Source organism: Malus domestica, chromosome 15 (genome assembly GCF_042453785.1).
Source record: "Malus domestica chromosome 15, GDT2T_hap1".
In the NCBI taxonomy this organism is placed as follows: Eukaryota; Viridiplantae; Streptophyta; class Magnoliopsida; order Rosales; family Rosaceae; genus Malus; species Malus domestica.
In genome coordinates this window covers 21,717,531-21,741,829 of record NC_091675.1, presented here as the reverse complement: position 1 = coordinate 21,741,829, position 24,299 = coordinate 21,717,531, and the positions used below count along the sequence as shown (strand labels likewise).

At 38.2% G+C, this 24,299-nt stretch overlaps 3 protein-coding genes across 3 annotated transcripts; 2 read left to right on the top strand and 1 right to left on the bottom strand.

Annotated features, from left to right (window-relative positions):
• The first annotated feature begins 4,135 nt into the window (after positions 1-4,135).
• LOC103401150 (laccase-11-like) lies at positions 4,136-7,008 on the top strand. Its single transcript, XM_008339864.4, has 5 exons — positions 4,136-4,600; positions 4,684-4,835; positions 4,973-5,346; positions 5,596-6,519; positions 6,632-7,008. The coding sequence occupies exons 1-5, from the start codon at positions 4,484-4,486 to the stop codon at positions 6,760-6,762; spliced, it is 1,698 nt and encodes a 565-aa protein (XP_008338086.3). The 5' UTR covers positions 4,136-4,483; the 3' UTR covers positions 6,763-7,008.
• A 103-nt stretch (positions 7,009-7,111) lies between these two features.
• LOC103401151 (ultraviolet-B receptor UVR8) lies at positions 7,112-9,702 on the bottom strand. The gene is made up of 4 exons (XM_008339865.4): positions 9,239-9,702; positions 8,376-8,592; positions 7,937-8,249; positions 7,112-7,837 (listed from the first exon to the last, which is right to left on the bottom strand). The coding sequence occupies exons 1-4, from the start codon at positions 9,559-9,561 to the stop codon at positions 7,353-7,355; spliced, it is 1,338 nt and encodes a 445-aa protein (XP_008338087.3). The 5' UTR covers positions 9,562-9,702; the 3' UTR covers positions 7,112-7,352.
• Positions 9,703-11,462: 1,760 nt separating this feature from the next.
• LOC139191771 (uncharacterized) lies at positions 11,463-12,458 on the top strand. The gene is made up of 3 exons (XM_070812786.1): positions 11,463-11,599; positions 11,861-12,082; positions 12,164-12,458. Exons 1-3 carry the CDS (start codon positions 11,463-11,465, stop codon positions 12,456-12,458), a joined length of 654 nt encoding a protein of 217 aa, XP_070668887.1.
• Positions 12,459-24,299: the final 11,841 nt, after the last annotated feature.

Sequence of the window (24,299 nt, the reverse complement as noted above, 5' to 3'; positions counted from 1 at the left end):
TGGAAACTCTCCTAAGTTTGACAAAACTCCCACATGAGAACGACAAGCAATTCAAATCAGATAATTTAAGCATACTGATTCCTTGAACAAGTTTATGGAAAGTAGACTTTGGCAGTGATTTTGTAAAGAGGTCGGCTAGGTTGTCCTAGGAACGAATTTGCTTGACTTTGATATTCTGATGTTTTTGTTGATGATGCAAAAAGAAGAATTTTGGCGCAATATGCTTGGTGTTGTCTCCCTTAATGTATCACTTCTTGATCTAGTCGATATAGGCGAAGTTGTCTTCATAGATTCTTGTAGGGACGTCAATGACAGGACGGAAGAAAGTTCGTAAGTGCTAAGAGACTAAAAGGTAAGCACCATTACATATGAGAGTAATTTGCGCAGGTTGTGTGTCGATCGACTTGGACCATTTGCAATGAATTGGGCACGGGGACTTGTTGCTTATTGGCTTCTAAAGCCCTTGTAGAGAACGTTGCCTGTTAGTCCATTAGGGTTTGACTAACAGTCTGCGTATTTTGTCAAGGGCAAAGTAGTCATATTTGATAAGTTGTACACATGGCGTGTTCCCATTGGTCAATATATCTTATGTTCCCACATGGTGACCATGACAAAGTGGTCTTATGATGTGGTAGCGGTAGAGATAGTTGTGGAAGTTTCACATGGTGATTGTGGTGACAGGATGGTGTTAAAGTGGTAGAGGAGGAAGGATGGGGGTGATGGTGATGGTGTGGTGATGATGGTGGTAGAGGTGGTGGTCATGGTTATGGTGGTGCAAGTGGTGGTCATTGTAGGGATGGTGATGCTCTTGGCAATGACAATGGTGGTGACAATGGTGGGGGTGGGGGTGGAAGAGATGGTCATGGTAAGGTGGTGGCAGCGACATGGTAGTAATGACTGTCATTACGTTATGGTAGGTGGTAATGTGTATCTTTAGAGAATTGAGAAAAATGAAATTGATCAAAAATCTTAGAGGGAGAGAGGTTGGACTTGTTATGACAAAAAACTTTCCTTATAAGCACTCTCAAAGTCCATACACTTGAATTTTTGTAAACTCACAAAAAGTCATAAATGAATGCCACAAGATTTTGATTGACTTCTTAGAAATCATAAAAAGTCTTTATCCATACATGGTAACTTTTGTTGACTTCTGAAAAGTCTATATTTACACTTGAATTTGAGTTTCGAGCAAAGCTTTCATATGCAATGCACGCCCCTTAATTTTGTTGTAGTGTAAATTTGATTGCAACTCTACAAAGTTTCAATATTTTTATTTTTCCGTTACGAAAGCGGACACCCTGTTAAATCTAATCCAATGCCTATTAGATCACATTACATTACAGATTCTAATCTTTGATCGACTTGAATTGATTTGAAAATTCTAGAAACCAGTCTAAATTGAATAGGATACAAACTATATATTATCGGTTTCGGAGTGATGAACACCTAAAAAATTCATAGTTACATTATACAAACACTTAGTGGATACCCTTGGTAAAAAAAATAGAAAAAAGAAAAAAAAAAGGGTTTAGTAGATACCGACTGTCAGGACAAACTGACAAATTAGTGCACTGAACTTTGAATTGGTAATGGTGGGATGATGGAAGTGGAGCCCCAGAGTGGGACGTCCACTAAAGAAACCCATGTTCTCGACAGGTTGTGTTTCTCTGAATTATTTGGAGTCTGGTTTTTCGGTTGGATACATGCGTAATATGTATGTATGTATGTATGTATGTGGAGATGACAGGGACTGCATGAGCAGAAGTATCTCGATCTTGTTAGGCATGTATTGCATGCGACGAGTCAGAATTTGATTGACGCGTACACAGTCCATTCGATAAGGCTTCGTGACTTGAGACCTATTCCTGCTTATCTGCCGTTTGCCCGCTGATGATCATGATCATAAACTACATTACCAACCAAACAAAAACAGGATTGTTCTATACTTATTAGTTGCCCACGGACGTGCATGGACTGATCTTGACCATTGATACTTTATGTGCCATGAAATATCAATGATAATCAAAATTAAATGCATGACTCTTTGTAAACATGAGTTTGTTCAAACTAATTAAAGCAGTGTGTTTTTCTTTCTATATTTAATTTCGGATTTAAATAAAAAAGGACCGGCCATATATTTCTTCAATTTGTCACGGATTGTTGTTGATGGTTTCAAGTTATAGTAATTTTCCCAGCGTAGTTCGGATTTTGTTCGAGCCCTGCTTTGGAAACCTGACCACCACAAAGAACCACGAAGACCTTATTGAGGTGGTCCAAGTTCAGCTCCGCGATCGTGCGTTGGAGGTTGAAGCCTCGAGAGTCAAGGTCTTGGTCGGAGATTGAGTATTGGTTGGTAGTTAGAGAGCTGTGGTACGGGAGGGTTGGGAACGGGGAGATAGTGGAGGATGAAACGGTGATCGAATCGCTGAAGTCGGATTTGGAGTCCGTGCTGGAGTTGCCAACTTGTTGAGGACGACGATGGCGACGAAGTTGGTGGAAATGCTGGGCTCGAGGCAGGCGGTGAGGTTTTCGACGACGGTGACACAGTTTCAGCTGAAGATTAGGTTGGAGAGGGACACCGAGAAGCAGAGGGAATTGAGCGGAGGCGGTGGTGGTGGGAGTCCAATTGGTTGGTAGAATTTTCGAGAATTTTGTGGCTTATTGTCAGTTAGAGTTTCTTATTTTGGAGGTCTTGGTAATTTTATACAAAAGCAAAGGAGTCTTTTTATTTTAAATAAAATTGATGGATGTCCAGAAACAAAATTTGAGTGTATAAAAAACCTCTCTTTTTTACTCGGGCTCAAAATACATTGCATCAACAATCATCAATCGATCACCTGTGACTAATCATATCATTTTCTCGTATAATATTATCGTCGGATTTGCATAATTTCAAATTGGCTACATGCTCCTCGTTGTTTGCTTCATTGTAGAAATAAAGACCTATCAGCTTCATATGAAAGCATATTCTATAATGCATGGAACCTAAATGGCTGCAGATGAATATACTCTGCCATTCTTACTATTGTGGGGTCTATGTAGACATGATTCTAGTTAACAAAAATATGTTTAAACTTACAAGATCCTCTTACAGGAGAGAAACTTCGGTAGGATTGTCTGACTAAGACAACTCTCACATTGATTGAATGAGACCATCATAAATTTAAGCACAACCAAACTACATGAGGTTTGATACTATTATTAGAGATGCCTATAGATAATGTGATCGAACACCTATACCTAAAATTTTCTCCTGCCTAAGGTTTGTTTTTTTTTTTTTTTTTTTTTTTTGGAAGTAAATCTTCAAACACACACAGAATTGAAGATGGAATATAGTTAAAAGAGAGAAGAGGATGTTCTTTTATGTGTGTATTCCATTTGTTTTTCCCTTATGGAGTAGGCAAAATCAAAAGCAAGAGGAAGCTTCTATCTGAAGTACCTTAACGAAAAGAGCCCCAAAGTACGCACAACCATATCTCTGATGCCAAAGAAATGCTAAGGGACGCTTAAAGTAAGCTCTCAAATATTGATATATTCCCCATTCATATGTATATAAATGAATTAGATTCTGATGCACCATGGGCCCTTAGGATTAGTAGGCAGCACCCTACATAGCTGTAAGCAACTCCTGGAGAATGACATCTGACCCAACAGAAGAATTGCATAGCAGCAGCGAAGCATTTGCATTGCCCAGATGGCACCTTGCAAAGAGATTTTACATGGATGACGAAGACGAGATGCATCGAGAGATTGTTTAGTACCACAGTGCATTGTCACATGGTATTATTAATTTACGTATTATAATATGAGTAGATAAATAGATCATAATTAATATGTCATGAACTTAAAATATAATATCATCTCATTAAAATACACATGGATTGATAATAGTATATGACCATCCATTAGTTGAATTCATAGAGAACTTATAACTTCTCGTGCACTCCGTATGTCATGTTGCAAGTAATTAACCCAAGTTAATCATGAATTGCCACGTAATTGATAAAATGGAACATAACAGTACGACGAAAACCGTGACATTCCAAGTACAGACGAGTTTTCCTCACCACAAGACTCTTTAGTGATACCAGATTCTTTAAGCAATAGCCTATACCTTTCGCTTGACGGAAAAGCTTGGCACTGCATTTAGGGTTTTGGCTGGTGCACATAAAAAAACGGAAAATACATCCTTCATCCATTTTACAAAGCTGACGTTTCTGAAAGTTGAAATTAGCAATCCCAGCCTTAAAGTCAGTCAAAGCCAATCCGAGTCCCTTTCAGAATTTTGCGTATAAGATTTAATGTCCAGCACAATTCCTACCTAATCATTTGATCAAGCCAGAAGCTCCTTAACAAACTTGAAAATAAAAATGCAAATCTTTTGCCTCAACACATTCATATAAATATTTGGCATTTTGTCTTCATGCCTCATTGCCTCTTCACATAAACCATTAAGGAGTTGTGATCAAAAGAGAGAATCGAAATGGCTAGCAGCTGCCTCCGGAACAGATTTTTGTGTGCGTTCGTGTTTGTTTTCTGCGGATTTCTTGGCTTAATCACTTCTCCAGCTGAAGCTGCTATAAAGAAATACCAGTTTGATGTGAGTTGTTTCCATGCAATAAAAAGTAGTACTTCGTGCATGGTTTTCGATTCGATAACATCCTCCTCTGTGTGCTTTTACAGGTTCAAGTAAAGAATGTGAGCAGATTGTGCCATGCAAAACCGATTGTTACTGTAAATGGAAGGTTTCCAGGGCCTACGATATATGTCCGGGAAGGTGATAGACTTCAAATCAATGTTACAAACCATGCTCAATACAACATGTCAATTCACTGGTAAGAATTTAACTAAACCAACCAGCCTTTCTTATAACAACCCTTCGTAGCGAAAGTGCTAATTACCGGTTCCCCAAGAAAAATATGTTAGTTTAGCAGAAACATGTAGAGGGTTGAATTTGATCCTTTCTTTACAGGCATGGATTGAAGCAGTACCGAAATGGTTGGGCAGATGGACCGGCTTATGTGACGCAATGTCCAATCCAGACCGGAAGTAGCTACACTTACGGCTTCAATGTGACAGGGCAAAGAGGAACTTTGTGGTGGCATGCACATATTCTTTGGCTAAGGGCTACTGTCTATGGAGCAATTGTGATCGTGCCTAAACAAGGAACTCCATTCCCATTCCCACAGCCGTATAGGGAAACTGAGATTATACTTGGAGAATGGTGGAATGTGGATGTGGAAACCTTTGTCAACAAAGCAAACAGCCTGGGATTGCCACCAAACTCCTCAGATGCTCACACCATCAATGGCAAGCCAGGGCCATTGTTTCCTTGCTCCGAGAAACGTAAGCAAGCCTACTTTCAAATACGTTAGATGGAATCAGAGGTGAAAAGTATAAGTGAAGTTTCCTCAGCGCGTCCTATCTTTAAGAAAGATAGAACGTCGGACTGCTAAAGGAAACCCTAAAGCCAAAATGTTTTAACTCCAAACCCCGAAACGAATTTCTTTAAACACAAGCAACAAATTGAGCTTGAACATAAGCACAACTCCAAAAGTTCTAATTCCAATTTTGTTCTATTTTATTTGGTTTTAGATACTTTTACAATGGTGGTTGAGCAAGGGAAGACCTATCTCCTTCGAATCATCAACGCCGCTCTCAACGACGAACTTTTCTTCGGCATTGCTGGACACAACCTGACAGTGGTGGAGGTTGATGCAGTTTATACCAAACCCTTCACTACTCAAGCCATACTAATTGCACCAGGCCAGACCACAAACGTTTTGGTCAAAGCCAATCAAGCTTCAGGCAGATACTTCATGGCTGCTAGGCCTTTCATGGATGCTCCAGTTCCCGTAGACAACAAGATAGCCACTGGAATTCTCCAATACAGAGGAATTCCGAACACCGTCCTGCCAAGCCTTCCTCAATTGCCTAACCCTAACGACACGTCCTTCGCTTTAAGATACAACAATAATCTCCGGAGCCTAAACGCTCCAAACTTTCCGGCCAATGTGCCTCTCAAAGTCGACCGGAAACTCTTCTACACCATTGGTTTCGGGAAAGAATCATGCCCTAGTTGCTTCAACGGAACAAGATTTGTTGCTTCCTTGAACAACATCTCTTTCGAGATGCCGCAGGTGGGGCTTCTGCAAGCACATTACTTTAATCTCAAAGGGGTGTTCAAAACCGACTTCCCCGATAGGCCATCAACTCCTTTCAACTACACTGGTGCACCACTCACCTCCAGTCTTGGCACATCAACTGGAACTAGGCTGAGCAAGATTGCTTTCAATTCGACAGTTGAGCTGGTTTTACAAGACACGAATCTCCTAACCGTGGAATCGCATCCGTTCCATCTCCACGGATACAACTTCTTTGTTGTGGGAACTGGGATTGGGAATTTTGATCCTGCCAAGGACCCTGCTAAGTATAACTTGGTTGATCCTGTTGAGAGAAATACAGTTGGAGTCCCCACAGGTGGTTGGACTGCCATTCGGTTTAGAGCTGATAATCCAGGTACGATGATCACTTTAATTTACATGTACCACATTTACTGACCACGTATACAATGAGAGACTTATCGGTTATTTACTTACTATAACCCTTTGCTTCTTGTTTGAATGTCTAGGCGTTTGGTTCATGCACTGTCATTTGGAGCTTCATACTGGCTGGGGACTGAAAACAGCATTCGTCGTAGAAGATGGACCAGGATCGGATCAATCTGTTCTGCCTCCGCCTAAGGATCTTCCGCCTTGCTGATGATGCACGGACCGGTTCATATCAATCTGGTGACATTGGAGTGCCACCTACTTGCGCTTCTTGCAAAAAGTTGCAGAAGGTTTCTTGAGGGTTTACAAACAATAACCAATCTACAAAAATCACTTTGTGTGAGACTGTAAATGTAACAAATTATACCATACTATGTAAATATTGTGTTCTTTCACTGTAATTCTTCTAAATCATACAGGAATCATTTTATACAACCATATCTTTACATTGTCACAACACAGATATTTGCAGAAAACAAAACAAAAATCTCATGGTCCATCGAATCAAGAAATCTGGAGACGCAGGCGTAAGAAGCAACATTCTAAAGAACCAAAGGACCGAAGTTGAAAGAACGCATTCACCAACCATTGTGACAAAGGAAAACAACATAAAATGTTTAAGTTCTACATTATTCGTGAAGTGGAAACCCACGATCTCTCTACTATAGAACGTAGTATTCGACAATCTACATTTTTGTTTCTCTTTGATCTGAATACATTGGAGCGTAGAAGCCATAAAACGGACAATTACTAAGCAAAACCACAGAACAAAACGCAATTACAATCGTTATGTCATGCACATCACTCCGCAATCAGGACAAGATTATGATCAAATCCAGACACAGCTTGTAAAACTTGACAACCCTCTACAGAGTCGAGCAAAATCGGTTCTGCTTCATCACAGGAGCTTCCTAACCCTAATCTTCCATTCTTACCACAACCCCAAACCCACACTTCTCCCTTGGATGTGAGAGCAATGGAATGCACACGCCCTCCTGACACTGAGACAGGGATTTCCCCTTCCAACCCTTCAACCACCAATGGAATATTCTCCGATCCACCTCTTCCAAGCTGAGAACTTTGATTCCACCCCCATGTAACAATGTCTTCAGCTCCTTTTATAACATTCGACGATGGAACCTGGCAAATTGCCAAAGAATGGCCAAGCCCTGATGCTATTGATGTGGGACGGAAGCTTATGTCAACAGGGAACAATCCCAAATCCTGTTTTTCTCTGCCCAACTGACCATATACGTTGCTCCCACAACTTAGTAGTGTTCCATCACCTGAAACAAGCATCCGCACATGAATATTTATATGTACGTTGTTCCAGAATATAATATATATTTCTGTGCAAGCATATCAATGCACACAACACTACCTACCGCAAAGAATTAATGAATGATCAAAACCACATGAAATGTCTACAACTTCAACAGAATGTAGTTCTCTCACTAAACTAGGTTCCCAAACTATCGGCATGTCATTCTCCTTAGCCATTCCTTCTAAAACCAGCTTCTCCGCAGCTTCCACAGTTGAACTTGATAGTTCCTTATTACTCAAACCTGCCCTTGATTCCAGTAGAGACGGCTCCAAGGATTCTGTAATGCTTCCTAACCTACCATCGGCTGAATAACCCCAACCAAACAATTTTCCATCCTCACTCAGTGCAAGAGCATGCCCCCAACCAAATGATACCTGCCAAATAACATGTGTGCCCCAGAAACTTCCTTCTTATTAAGTAAACAAGTATCCTAGACAAAGCATTTATTTTCTATTTTCTACCGCGTATAACAAATTCATACCTTAAGCTTTAAACCGCACCTTAATTATTTTCTCTCCTGATAGTGCTTCAACTCTGGAAGGTACCATGGCCCCGGTGACTTGATTTCCAAGACCAAGCTGGCCACGCTTCGACTTTCCCCAAACCCACAAAGAACCATCATCTCCAATGGCTGCAGAAACAACACCGGACGCAAATGTAGCACAAACGTTTACTTGATCCAACCCAGTTACTCTCTTTGGTTCATTCCATGAATCTCTGCCACCAACAACAAAACCTTATTATGCAGTAACTTACAATTCCATAATTCAAAGTAAAATGTGGTACCAGTCGAATGAAAATTCTCAGAAATCCAATGAAGATTCATTAGTTAGATAACTACCAACAACTCAATTCAAAAGAGGGGTCTCATGAGGAACAACAAAACAAGTACTTTCATTTCATGTTTTGTTTTGTTTTTTTTTTTTTTTTTTAACAAGCACTTCCATTTCATGGTTAATCACTTTATCTTGACCTACAACAAAAAAAAGCACTCTCATGGTTAGTCACTTAATCTTGATCATCAACAGAAAAAAAAAAAAGAAAAAAAAAAGAGAGCACTTTCATGATGAATCACATAATCTTGACCAACAAAAAAAAAAAAAAAAAAGTACTTCCATGATGAATCACATAATCTTGACCAACAACAAAACAAGAAATCACTTTCACGGTTAATCACATAATCTTGACCAACAACCAAAAAAAAAAGCACTTTCATAGTTAATCTTCACCAATTGATGCAAAACCATAAGAAATAAACTCATCTTCTTTCTTTTATCACTTAGGGCCTTCGAAAAATGGTTAAAAGGGTAAGCTTATGTTGAATCTTAGAGCTCAGTTAAGCTGAAAAGCTGAAGGCTTTTACCTGGGAGAAGGCAGTCCGCGGCCTAGCTGGGCTTCAAGGTCTCGGCCCCAAGCCCAGAGCTGCCCTTGGGAAGTGACAGCGAGGGAGTGGTAGTGCCCAGCGGCGACGCTGGTGACATCAGGAGGCAGAGAAGGGACCCGGATGGGTTCGTAAGCGTCGACGCCGAGTCCCATGAGGGAAGTCGGCAGGCCCAGAGCACCGTGGTTTCCGTCGCCAAAGCTCATGACTGCGGCGGTTCCGCTGCTCATGCATCTCTGCAGCTTTTGAATGATCGCGTTAACCGCACGAGGCCCCTTCACCAGGGATCCCAGTCCTCCTTTCATCGGAGAATTCAAAGTTCATTTCACGAACTCGCCTAGCTGCTGATTTTGATCTGCGGTTCTGTTGGGGCCAAAGTTGGGCTGTTGCTGCCGTGATACTTGTTCTCCATGGCCCATGGGCCTTGTAACATTGAACAGCGGACTCGGGATGTCATTTGGGGTTGGTTCGACCTTTTTTTTTTTTTTAAATAGAAGGAGAGAGGAAGAGAGTGATAGAAATTTTGTGGGTGTGGAAAGTTTTTTTTTTTTTTTTTTTTTTTTTAAATTTATTTTTTAATTAGAAATATGTTATGATTACATGTAGGTGAGGCTTTGAAAAAAAAAAGTAAAATTTGGTTGTGTGAAATTACATATGTGCCCCATATTTCTTATTCATGTTCTGTTTTAATTAGAGAGTTAAACTGGTAATTTTATATTGGTTGACAATGAGTGTTTTATTAATTAATAGAGATTTTTTATTAACGACGTGAGTGATTCGAACTTAAAATCTCTTTCAATAGTAAAAACTAGCATATGGGCACACACAAAGTGTGTGAGAAAATTTATTTTTTTTTATTTTTTTTAAATAGAAATAGAGAGGAAGAGACTGATAGAGAATGTGGAAGTGAAAAGTTTTTTTTAATTTTTCTTAATTTTTAATTTTTAATTAGAAATATGTTATGATTGCATGTAGGTGAGGCTTTGAAAAAAAAAAGCAAAATTTGGTTGTGTAAAATTATATTTCTGTCTCATATTTCTTATTTTAATTAGAGGGTTAAACTGGTAATTTCATAGGATTTTGGTTGACAATGAGTGTTTTATTAATTAGTAGAGATTACAGTATTATTAAATTAATAGTTAACTTCTATTGTTTAATTGCAATATAAATTTTTTGTTGATGTATACATGAAGATAATTATTAAGAGCAACTCCACCCATGGAGCCCTCCCCCCTGGCAATCCACTATTGAATCTACCCTTTTGAACAGTAACTGCCTTTAATGAATAGTAACTGCCATTAATGAACAGTAATTGTCATTTGCATCTCCACCCTTGGAGCTCTCCCCCTGGCAATAGGCAATAAAATATTAGTTTTTTTTTGTTTGTTTAAATAATACAAAATAAAATTATTTGTAATTTCGGATAAGATTTTTTAAATCGTTCTCATTGCGCCACGTGTCATTTTATAAAAAAACAATTATTTAGCGATGGATTTCGATAAGATTTTTATCTAATGTCATCGTGCCACGTGTCGTTATCTTTTGAGAATCTTTGACAATAGATTTCGATCAGATTTTAACTCGTTCAAAATTGCGCCACGTGTCATTATCCGAAAAGATAATTATTAGAGATCGATTTCGATAAGATTTTTATCCAATACGATCGTGTCACGTGTCATTATCTTTTCAGAATCTTTGAGGATAGATTTCGATCAGATTTTTAACGAATGACGGCATGCCACGTGGCCTTATCTACAATTAAATCCTTTCTGAATCGTCCATATAATCCACCATCCATTCTCACAAATCTCACACCAATTTTCTCAACATCTCTATCTCATTATTCATAATTTCTGCTTCTTCTTCACCATCCATCATTACAATGTCTTCTTCTTCATCAAGGATGATGTGGGAAATCGATCAGCAAGAGGAAGAATTGTTTAACCAATCTGAAGGAATGTTCAACCTTCAGATAGCCGAAAATGAGATGGAAGAGGATGATGAGTGTAGAAGGAGAGATGACGAAACAAGAATGGCCAGAGCCTCACATTCCCGTCGAGTCATCCAGACTGTTGCTCAGATATGCAGGCCCAACCGTTTAAGAAACCTTGATAGAAGCAGGCAACAATGGGGTGAAGAGCTGTTGGACGATTACTTTGTCCATAACAGTGCATTTCCTGATACGTACTTCAGACGCCGTTTTAGAATGGAACGACATTTGTTCAACAGAATCATAACTGATGTTTGCAACCATGATTCTTACTTTGTGCAAAAGAAGGATGCTTATGGTGTTATGGGTCTTTTGCCTGAGCAAAAAATCACTGCAACATTGCGGATGCTTGCGTATGGAGCATCTGCAGACCAAGTGGATGAGATAACGAGGATGGGGAAATCAACCATTCTTGAGGCCCTAATGAGGTTTTGCGGAGCAGTTGAATCTTTGTACACCGCAGAGTACCTCCGAAAACCTACTCGCATGGACTTGCAAAGGCTTCTGAAGAAGGGTGAGATGCGAGGTTTTCCTGGGATGATAGGAAGCATCGATTGTATGCACTGGACGTGGAAAAAATGTCCAAGTGCATGGCAAGACGCATATGGGGACAGAAAAGGAGCAAAATCTATCATTTTGGAGGCAGTGGCATCTTTTGATACATGGATATGGCACGCCTTTTTCGAGGTTCCGGGGGCTCAAAATGATCTCAACGTCTTTGCCCAATCCCCAGTGTTCAACGATGTTCTGCAAGGAAAGGCACCAAAAGTCATGTATGTCATCAACGGACGTAGGTACGACGGGCCATACTACCTAGCTGACGGCATTTACCCACGGTGGGAAACATTTGTTAAAACAGTGCCACGTCCGTGAAGTGTAAAGGAAAAATACTTTGCAAGCTGTTAAGAGGGGTGCAGGAAGGATGTGGAGCGTTGTTTTGGTATCCTTCAAGCTCGTTGGGTGATCGTCAAGAGTGCTGCCAGAATGTTCGATGTAGAGTCACTTCGATCCATCATGATGATGTGCGTCATTCTTTACAACATGATTGTGGAAGATGAGTTCGATTATGATGCGGTTGATGAATATGAGCCAGAGCCAGACACGATGAACAATTCAAGAACACGGATACATTGTGCGCATGATGCCACCGAAGAACCCGTGCAACACGAGCCATTAGAAAGGGATGGACGTTACAATGAAAGGGTCATTTAACGATATACTGCACTTCAAAGGTCATCTATGCACAATGATCGGCAAATTGACTTGATAGAGCACCAGTGGGCATTGAAACAAGTTGAAGATACTTAAGTTTATTTAGTATGTTTGTTTGTATTTGGTGTGTTTATGTAATTTTATTTGGTGTGTTTTTTGTAGTGAGTTTTTTATTATTTCATATGTTTATGTAATTTTATTTGGTGTGAATTATTTGGTATGTTTATGTAATTTTATTTGGTGTGTTTTTTGTAGTGAGTTTTTTATTATTTCGTATGTTTATGTAATTTTATTTGGTGTGTTTATGTAATTCCAATTGGTGAGTTTTTTAGTTTTATTTGGTGTGTTTTATAATTACATCATTATACGTGAACAATTTGATGAATAAAGATTCTATTATTAGGATAAATATATTACGAAATTAAATACATGTACTCTCACTTTAAATAAAGTTCTAACTTCAATAAAATGGAAACAACATAAATAATAAATTACAACCCAAAGTGATTGGAAAACTATGGGCTCCGATTACAAAAGTACCCTATTCATCACCACTTAACCAATCTGTGGTGCTAGGATCATCTTGTCTTGTTGTACTAGGACCATCTTGTCTTGATCTCGCTTCTCTTGCACGTCTCCTTTGCACCACATCCGTTTTCTCCGACTGCCAAAAATATTTAGAATTTGGAGACATCCCTTCTAAACGCGTGTTCATAATGTCACGATCTCGTTGTGCAATTCTTTCTTCTCTAAGCAACTCCCTTTCTTGCCTAAGTAGCTCTCTTTCCCTCTGTTCAGCTTGAAATGCTTGTTGAATAGCTGTAGCTTTTGCCTCATCTCTAGCCTTTTCAGCCTCATATTTCGCCAATTCCCGTGCCAACGTCAATTCACCTTGACGAGCAAGTTCTTGCATGTACTTTCCATAATCATTCTTGGAAGCACTCCCTTTCCTCTTTGAAACCTTCTTACCTAGAGGCCTAATTGGATAACGGGTCGACCCCGACGCTTGTTCAGGAATGGGCGTTTCAGGCACTTCTTCTCCATCTTCTTCATCAACATGGAAGCCATGATCGGGTGTAGAGTGTAGAGGGGTGTTGTGTACAAAGGTGCTGTGTAGAGAGGTGTTGTTCATGCATACTTTTGGACCAACAGGCACAACTTTGAATTTAGGACAATCTTTAACAATATTCCAACATTCCCACCAGTGGAATGATTTGTTTCTTGATTTGATTTTGGCAGCATACCATGCTTGTGCTTGAAGTTGCTACAAATGAATAATAATGAAATTATTAGGTAACAAATAAATAATACAAACAAATAATAATAATGAAATTATTAGGTAACAAATAAATAATACAAACAAATAATAATAATGAAATTATTAGGTAACAAATAAATAATACAAACAAATGAATAATAATGAAATTATTAGGTAACAAATAAATAATACAAACAAATAATAATAATGAAATTATTAGGTAACAAATAAATAATACAAACAAATAATAATAATGAAATTATTAGGTAATAAATAAATAATACAAACAAATAATAATAATGAAATTATTAGGTAACAAATAAATAATACAAACAAATAATTATAATATATTCTTACCTCATCCGCATAATTTGCCCCACTTCGAACATTACTACTAGCTTGTGTCAAGGCATCTCTCCACGTACTGAAGGAATGGCAAAGTATTTTCCAACGACTGGACATCGATTCTTTGGTTCTTTTCCCACCTATTTGCTCAAGAAAATTGGTATGAATTAAACTCCACATTTCTCGCAATTGCATCTCATTACCCGTAAGGGAATTATGAGTAACTTCAACCCAGCTAGTGCACAACGCAACATCTTCAAGAAGCGACCAATTCGTACCTGCATCAATAGTCATTTTGTGGAAAAAAAATTGGATTGAAACTTTGAGAGAAATATAGGAATTTGATTGAAAGTAGTTGAGAAAATATGAAATTGTGGTGTAAAGTAGATGGAGAAGATGTGGTATTTATAGAAAAGTAAAAACAATTTTTTACAAAAATTTTTTCAGATTTTTTACAATTTTTTTGGATTTTTTACAATTTTTTTTAAATTTTTATTCAAATAATTAATCTCTGCCGTTGGATTTTAAAATATTTGAATTCCAACACTCCAGATTGTGCCACGTGTCATAACGGTAACTTTTCTTAATTTTAAAACTATTTTTTCTTTTTTTTTAATTTATAAAACAGATTAATATCAACCGTTGATCTTAGATCGAACGGTTGATATAAAATCAGTTTTTATTTTATTTTTATTACCGTTGCAAATCGGACGGCTTGTATTAAAGAGCCGTTGGGATTGAACGGACCGTGGGAAGCCACGTGGCTTCCCAACGGTAACTGGGCGCGCGGGCCACTTGCCTGAAATCCTGTCGGGCGACGCGCCCCCACTCGCAAATGAAGGGCACGCGCCTGACAAAAAAAAAAAAAAAAAAACCCGAACCCAGGCCTAACGTCACGGGCCTCGGGCCATAGGCCTATCAATGGCCCACCCCCCGGCCCTCGGGCTCCCACCCTCACTCGGGCTCTCCATGGCTGGAGAAGAAAAAACCGGCCCTCGGGCCCTTTCCTGCAGCCCATCCCCCCAACGATTAGCAAGGCTGGACTTGCTAATATGCACACGCATGTTTATATACGGTTTTTAGATCAAATAAGGCAAGAGAGCATCCAAGTAAAAAATAACACGTGTGCAAGATGATCGGATCATATTTATATATATTTTTACTTCGAATTCACTCGTCTTTTCTTGGTTAGTTCCTTATATTTTTGAGCTATTTACGTTATTTTTGTGTTTATAGGATCTGTTATGCAAATTTACCCTTTATTGTCACATGATAATACTAATTTACATTTTATAAACAAGGTTTGTCCCTCTCTATGTCTATATATTAAAAGAAAGGTCAGAAAAGGATAGAAGGAAAAGAACGAGAGAGAGAGGTCAGACGTGAAGAGGAGATATATAAAAAAGAAACGCAGACAGAGGGCGCGGGAAAACAGCTGCGGGAAAGAGAGGAGAGCTAAGCTGTCCTTGCAGCTTTGAACCAACACGTGCAGAGAGTCCAGTGGAGCAGCAGAAGGCGGGAACAGAGGGCAGAAGGCTTCAATTTTCTCTCTCGGTTAAATCTTTCCAACTTATGTTTTACTTTCGGTTTAATCTTTCCAAACTTCTATTTTATTTCTGTATTAATAATGTGTAAATAAACTTATTTTGGCTAGAGGTTAATTCAAAGCCATGAATATATTTGTAATATGAATTGATTACCTTCAGTTGTGATTTCTGAGTTGAGATTTAATTTGCTTAACTGCTTGATAGATAACTTATTTTTGTATGTCGATTAAGGATGCATACTTAATTTACATGCATGAATTTGATGCTAGAATATAAGTGAATTTCACCTAATCGTTATGAACTTATATTCACAAGTAGTGAAGGTTGTTATCCACAATCGTGTTAAGTGAATTCTTGGCAAGAGTATCATGCTTTTCATAGTTACGAATGCCTCGTCAATGCTTATAGTTTTCACAAAGTTTAATGATCTTTGATTGTATCTCTATTGTGCTTTTCACGTAGGGGACTTTTGAAGAATGTTTTGAATTGTTGTATGCGTTTTCCCGTCCAATTCAATAACTTAAGGAAAACTTGAAGATTAAAAAAGTGTTGTTCACGGTTAATCTGAAGTGTTGAGATTCACAACTTATTGAAAGAACAACTGAAAATCAATTTAGGTTGCATATGTGTCATGTGTGGAGAAGAACCCTCTAGCTAATCCATCACCTATCCTTTCACCTTAATTTCATGTTTTTGTCAATTCTGTAATTTATTTAAGTTTAATTTACTTCTCGTCAAAACCAAACACCCCCATTATTAAATTATATTATTTAGTTAGTTTTCATTATTGTTAGTCTTTCAATTCGATTTCCGTCCATTTCAGTTCCTAGTGTTTAATTTGATTATTTTCATTATTTTGAGTCATCCTAAGTGTGTTTCGAGTTATTAGAGTTTTTAGCCTAGTTTTGTGTCCTTGAGTCTTGTTTAATATTTTTAAATTAATTTAGAATAGATTAGCAATCCCTCCTAATCCCCAGCCTAGAACGATACCCTACTTACATCTATACTACAATTGTCAAAAAGAGGGTTTAATTTGTGTGCTTATATATTTCGCATCAAATTTTGGCGCCGTTGCCGGGGATTAGTAACTTTGCTAATCCTTTTATTTTTGTTTTTGTTTATGTTTATATTGGTGTTTGTGTATTTTACTTTTGATATTTGATTTATTTTTCTTTCTTTGATTTTAGGTACAAATGGAGCTGAGGGAAATTTAAAGGAAAGATGCGTCCGGCTAAAGACGTTAAATCAAGCGCTTCTTGGGAGGCAACCCAAGCATTCAACGAAGGGAGACTTTGGAATCGCTAACCCAATCAGATTTGCATTTTTACACCCTTATCTTTAATGCTTTCATTTTGTTTTGTTTAGTTAGTTGTGTTATTTGTTTGATTTCTGTGAGTTTGTGTTATTTAGTTTAAGTGTGGGGGAAGGTTAACCAAAGTCTTTCTACTTTAATTTACATATATAAAAAAAATAAATTAAAAAAAAAAAAAAAAAACAATTAAAAAAAAATAATAATAATAATACATAAAAAAAAAAAAAAAAGTAAAGTACAAATATTTTACAATGATGTAAACTAATAGTATTCATTGGTCGGGTGGTGCTTCAGTAGTAGGCGGGGCTTCAGCAGTCGGCGGGGCCACAGAAGGAGGAGGCGGCAGAGGTTGATCAGTTGGAGCTTCACTACGCGGTGCCGCTCCAGAAGACGAAGGCAGATGTTGTTGGAACAAACCCACAAACCTCCGATGATCAAGTAAAATTTGACCATCGGTGTCCTGCATCTGGTCAATCTTCCTCTTCATGCTGGTGGCATAGCTGTGTGCGAGCTTGTGCAATTGTTTATTTTCATGCTTGAGTCCTTTAATCTCTTCTTTGAGACTCTGTATTTCAGCCACCAACGATTCAACGTGACGGGTTCTGGCAAATAGGCGTTGGGCCATGTTGGACACGGAACCGGCACACTGCACGCTAAGAGCCAGAGACTCCTTAACCGCCAATTCATCAGATCGTCTAGCGAGCAGTCTGTTATCTCTGGGGGTGACAAGGTTTCGGGCCACCAGCGCAGCGGTCATGCCATTTTTCATCACCGAATCCCCAACGGTAAGAGGACCGGTAGGGGATATGAAAGATGGGCGCCATATGTTGTCTGGTGAAGGCGGAGCTGCCTCTTCACCAATGTTCAAGTCAAAACGACGATCGGAAGGGCCAGACATTTTTTGAAGGTGGTGAAGAAAGAAGAGAGTCGGACTGATTAAGATTTTGGAAGTTTACAGGAGGGAGTGTTTACAGGAGGGAGCTCAAGTGTGTTGTGGAACAAAATTAACGCCTCTATAAAAAAAAGAAATCAAAGAGGCGCTCCTCAGAAATCGAAGAAGCGTCCTCTCGCAAATCGAAGAGTTGGGGTTCCGTTCTCAAAAGCCGGATTCTTTTCTCAAAAGAGGCATTTAATTTCTTAAAAGTTGGGCTTGCTCAGAAACCACGAGCCGAACCCCGGATTTCGCAAGATCAATTCGTCCAGACGTGTTGTCACCCGTCACACGCAAACTCAGCTCTGCGAAAATCACGGGCAGTCTGTCGAAGTGCCGATTCCAACCATCTGTCTCTCTCAGCCTAGTCAGCATTTGTCACATGCAACTGGCAGCTTTGCGGAAATTACGGGCAGCTTTGTCAGAAAGCGCGTAATTTGTACTATTCATCCATCCACCGGCTGCCGACAATGAGTGGGAGAACAGTTCCGGTTGTGAAGACAAGTCCTATAAGTTTCTACCTTCGCCTTCCACAGCAAAAGCACACTCTCTCAGCACACCCTCTCAACACTTCTTCATCTCCGAAAATGCATTCCCAAAGAATCCTCCTAAGTTACTCAGTGTTCCTCATTCCTTGGGATACTCTTGCGAACAACCCATCCAAAGCAAAAGTATTTCATATCATGAAGGTTGAAAGCAAGAGTATCTCATATCATGCATTTTCCATGTCCTTTTCCTTGTCTTTGTTCTAACCTGCAGGACATGGAGAAATTGCTCTCGAGTACTCGTCTTCCACTGCTGATGTACTTCCAAAGAAGTTGCCACATCTACCTGAAGAACAGATAAGGCAAGCGAAAATGATACCAGCAGCATGTGGAGACAACGTACAAAAGAAACAAGCAGAGAAGAATGCAGCTCGTACAATCATCCCAGCGGAAGGAGTCCAAGCTGAAGAACTAGAGAAGCTGCCACATCTGCTTGGAGAACGAATAAGGAACTGTAACATTCCCAAAGAGCAAAGCTTCGCCGTACAATATCATCAAATCATCACTTGCAAGTAAAAAGCTAAGTGTCACCCTGTTCAAGAGGAAAGCTGTGGAAAGTCAACAAACACGACCAATGATTACTTATTAGTTTTATTCATTGTCTTTTATCGTGATTTTCAATTTTTCGTTTGCAATTTTTTTTTTTTATATATTTTCTTGTGTTACTTAACTGAATTATTTCTTTTCTTTGCAGGAACTTTTGGTTATTTCCACCCTTGAAGTTGATTGCAGAATTTTATCTTGGGGGTCATCGCTTGATTTTACTGCAAATTAGGGAAGTTTTCAGTCCAATTGTTTTATTTTGTTTCTTATTATTTTTTTTATCTTATTTTTATTTGCATTATAGTGTTTTCTGACATTGGGGACAATGTCCAGTTTAAGTTTGGGGGTAAAGAGTATAAAAAATGACCAAATTGAAATTTTTTGTACCTTCAACTACGAACGAGTTTCATTTGTTTCCATGTTGTTGCTTTTTGTTTTCATAAAAAAAAAAAAAAAAATTTAAAAATCGGAAAATTTAAAAAAATCCAAAAATATTGTCTTGTTTCCCTTATTGTTTTGAATTAGATTTTTGTTAGTTTCCCGACCCAATGATATAATTAGATCAAATTTGAATCATGATTATCAAGAACTTAGTTAACATGTGTTTTGTGAAATTCCTAATTCTCTTGTTAGTTTTGTACATGTTTGATCATCTTTGAAAAACCAAATGCACATAGCCTTGTTAATGTGAAACTAAAGTATGACTTAAAGCTTCATATGTGAATTTAATGACCATATACATCCTATGTGAGTTTTTGAGCCTATTGAAAGTGTGTGCATTTTTCATACACTCCTATTCTTTCATGTGTGATGAACTTATGTGAGATACATCTCTAGAACTTGCGTAACGATCTTTCGAAATGTTTGTCATTGATTGCATGAACTTGGAAATGATAGAGGCATTAGGTTTACCACTATGGCCCAAATAACCATGTTTCCCAAAGAAAAATGATATCATTAGATTGCCAATTTGAGCCGTGTATGTTGAGCCTTTTATTTCTTATCACCAGATATGTCTACCCTTATACCTGAAACATTTTTCCTTACCCTTTCCAAGCGAGCAATGCGAAATTGTCTTATGAGAAACGTTTGTGAAGTACTGTGAAGATGTTTGGCAAAAGAATAAGTGTGGGGGTATTTCATGTTTGTGATTAAAAAAATAAAAAAAAAAAAAAAAAAAAAAAAAAAAAGAAAGATTGTATAAAAAGAAAATAAAAAGTTTTTAAAGTTCAGTTTAAGAGTATGGTTGGAGGTGCTAGAAGAATTGCTGGAGAGCTTGAGTTCTTATAAATCTAAAGAAAAGAATTGCTTGAAATGTAGCTTGGAACTTGTGTTTTCCTATTCTTTCATTTCAATAACCCTATCCCTAAGCCTCATTACATCCAATAAAAGTCCTCTTGATTTAAGTTTTGCAATTATGACTGTGGAGAAGTGATCTTTATGCAAGCTTATGGTAGAAATTTCACATTTGTTTCTTTGAGCGAAACACACTAAAACTAAACACATATGTGATTGAGTGTATATCCCGTGAGAAGGTCACTAGTTTGCATATGATGATTTTAAAAATAAAAACTTGAAATTGCATTAGCATGGCTATCTCACACACTACACTTCAAGGATGATTCAAAGATTACTGCTAATATTTGAATAAGGAAGATGAACTTGGATTAGTTCCTTGATGCTAGCTATGGTTCTTGATGATTTGTTTTCTTAAATGAAATTCTATAAGGGTCACATAGGGGGAAGCTAATGTTTTTCTTGTTACTTCTTGTTCTAGTTTTCTTTGTTTTGCTCGAGGACTAGCAAAAGTTAAGTGTGGGGGTATTTGATCGGATCATATTTATATATATTTTTACTTCGAATTCACTCGTCTTTTCTTGGTTAGTTCCTTATATTTTTGAGCTATTTACGTTATTTTTGTGTTTATAGGATCTGTTATGCAAATTTACCCTTTATTGTCACATGATAATACTAATTTACATTTTATAAACAAGGTTTGTCCCTCTCTATGTCTATATATTAAAAGAAAGGTCAGAAAAGGATAGAAGGAAAAAAACGAGAGAGAGAGGTCAGACGTGAAGAGGAGATATATAAAAAAGAAACGCAGACAGAGGGCGCGGGAAAACAGCTGCGGGAAAGAGAGGAGAGCTAAGCTGTCCTTGCAGCTTTGAACCAACACGTGCAGAGAGTCCAGTGGAGCAGCAGAAGGCGGGAACAGAGGGCAGAAGGCTTCAATTTTCTCTCTCGGTTAAATCTTTCCAACTTATGTTTTACTTTCGGTTTAATCTTTCCAAACTTCTATTTTATTTCTGTATTAATAATGTGTAAATAAACTTATTTTGGCTAGAGGTTAATTCAAAGCCATGAATATATTTGTAATATGAATTGATTACCTTCAGTTGTGATTTCTGAGTTGAGATTTAATTTGCTTAACTGCTTGATAGATAACTTATTTTTGTATGTCGATTAAGGATGCATACTTAATTTACATGCATGAATTTGATGCTAGAATATAAGTGAATTTCACCTAATCGTTATGAACTTATATTCACAAGTAGTGAAGGTTGTTATCCACAATCGTGTTAAGTGAATTCTTGGCAAGAGTATCATACTTTTCATAGTTACGAATGCCTCGTCAATGCTTATAGTTTTCACAAAGTTTAATGATCTTTGATTGTATCTCTATTGTGCTTTTCACGTAGGGGACTTTTGAAGAATGTTTTGAATTGTTGTATGCGTTTTCCCGTCCAATTCAATAACTTAAGGAAAACTTGAAGATTAAAAAAGTGTTGTTCACGGTTAATCTGAAGTGTTGAGATTCACAACTTATTGAAAGAACAACTGAAAATCAATTTAGGTTGCATATGTGTCATGTGTGGAGAAGAACCCTCTAGCTAATCCATCACCTATCCTTTCACCTTAATTTCATGTTTTTGTCAATTCTGTAATTTATTTAAGTTTAATTTACTTCTCGTCAAAACCAAACACCCCCCATTATTAAATTATATTATTTAGTTAGTTTTCATTATTGTTAGTCTTTCAATTCGATTTCCGTCCATTTCAGTTCCTAGTGTTTAATTTGATTATTTTCATTATTTTGAGTCATCCTAAGTGTGTTTCGAGTTATTAGAGTTTTTAGCCTAGTTTTGTGTCCTTGAGTCTTGTTTAATATTTTTAAATTAATTTAGAATAGATTAGCAATCCCTCCTAATCCCCGGCCTAGAACGATACCCTACTTACATCTATACTACAATTGTCAAAAAGAGGGTTTAATTTGTGTGCTTATATATTTCGCATCACAAGAAGAGAAGAGAAGAGAAGTATGTAGAAATTAGTTCCTTTGCACCCTCGTGTTGTTTACTAGTTTTGCCTAAATCAATGACGTGTGAGAATGAATGACTCCGTACATGAAACATAACGGGGTAAAATGATACTTGATCCGAATTTCTATTGTTTGATCGCTGGGCTTGGCGGGTGGTAGCACACCCAATAGGCACAGAAGAATATTTGAGCATATGGAGTGGAACCACACACTGCCACAAAACAACCCGCTCGACGAAGAAGATGGCGATGACGACGATTTCTATGCTCGTTTCGCTCCCCACCCTTACTTCTCCGAACCCCCGCCGAGTCAACCGGTGAGTTCATTTCTCTCTCTCTGTCTCTTTCTTTTAACTCGGTCATTCATCAGCTCGCCTCCCTGTGAAATTCACGTCACACAAACACCAGGTTTTGGCAAACAATGAAGAAACCAAAAGAAACAGAAGAATGATTTTACTGAATAATCATCTTCTCATTTACTGACTTACTTAATTACATTTACATTGGGGGTATATATATATAGGCAAGGCCATGTACAAAGACTTCCTCTAACATCCTGTAACAAATTATAACAACCTAACCAAAACTATACAGTTGTAACAAGAATAATTGGTTGCCTAAAACTATATGAACTGTCATGACTTGGCATCCTTATCTTTACACCCCCTCAAGCTGAGCTTGGAAAGACTTGGAGTTCCAAGAGAAAGCTTGGATTGAAGAAAGAGAAACCGATTCTTAGACAAAGATTTAGTGTGAATATCGGCTATCTGATCCTGGCTGCAAACATACTGAACTTTAACCATATTGGCAAGAACTAGCTCCCGTATATAGTGGTAATCAATTTCCACATGTTTGGTTCGCGCATGGAAAACAGGGTTTGAAGCAAGAGAGATGGCAGAAATGTTATCACACCAAATGGTAGGTTTATCAGAGAAGGAGAAACCAAAATCTCTGAAAACTTTACAGATCCATGTAACTTCAGCTGCAGTATGAGCCAAGGATCGATATTCAGCCTCAGTAGAAGAACGAGCTACTGTAGGCTACTTTTTAGCACTCCAGCTGACTAAGTTGGAGCCAAGAAACACACAAAATCCACTCGTGGATCACCGATCAAAAGTGCAGCCAGCCCAGTCTGCATCAGAGTAGGCTGATAAACTGAGAGGACCTTTATGAAACCATATACCATGTGAGGATGTACCCTTGAGAAATATGAGTATTCTTTTGGCGGCTTGCAAATGTAAATCAGTGGGAGTATGCATGAATTGGCATACCTGATTAACTGCAAAGGAGATATCAGGGCGAGTCCAAGTTAAATACTGTAGACCTCCCACAATAGACCGATACTCAGTTGGATTTTCCAAAGGTGTACCACTGTGATCCAGTTTGGCAGTGCCAAGAGGAGTAGAGCAAGGCTTAGCACCCTCCATTTTGACCTTTTGTAACAAGTCCATCAGATATTTACCCTGATGAAGAAATAAGCTGTCTTTGGTGCGATGAACTTCAAGGCCCAAGAAATAATGTAAGGGACCTAAGTCCTTTACAAGGAACAAAGAACTCAATTTCTGGATGAAAAGATTGCACACTGAGGAATCGGGACCACTGACCAAGATGTCATCGACATAGACAAGGACAATGACAAGAACGGGAACCTTGAGAACAAAGAGAGATGCATCAGATGATGATTGAGTGAAACCAAGAGACTTGAGAGCTTGAAACAACTTGTCAAACCATGCTCTGGGAGCCTGTTTGAGGCCATACAAGGACTTCTTGAGTTGACACACATGATTTGGAAAATTTGGATCACTGAAACCAGGTGGCTGATGCATGAATACTTCTTCTTTTAAATCACCATAAAGGAAATCGTTGCTAATATCAAGTTGATGCAGAAACCAGTTGAAGTGGACAACAAAAGTTAACAAAATTATGATAGTAACAGGTTTTGCCACAGGACTAAAGGTTTCTTGATAGTCCAAACCTTCTTTTTGCTGAAAACCCTTGGCAACAAGCCGGGCTTTATACCTGTCAATAGTTCCATCAGG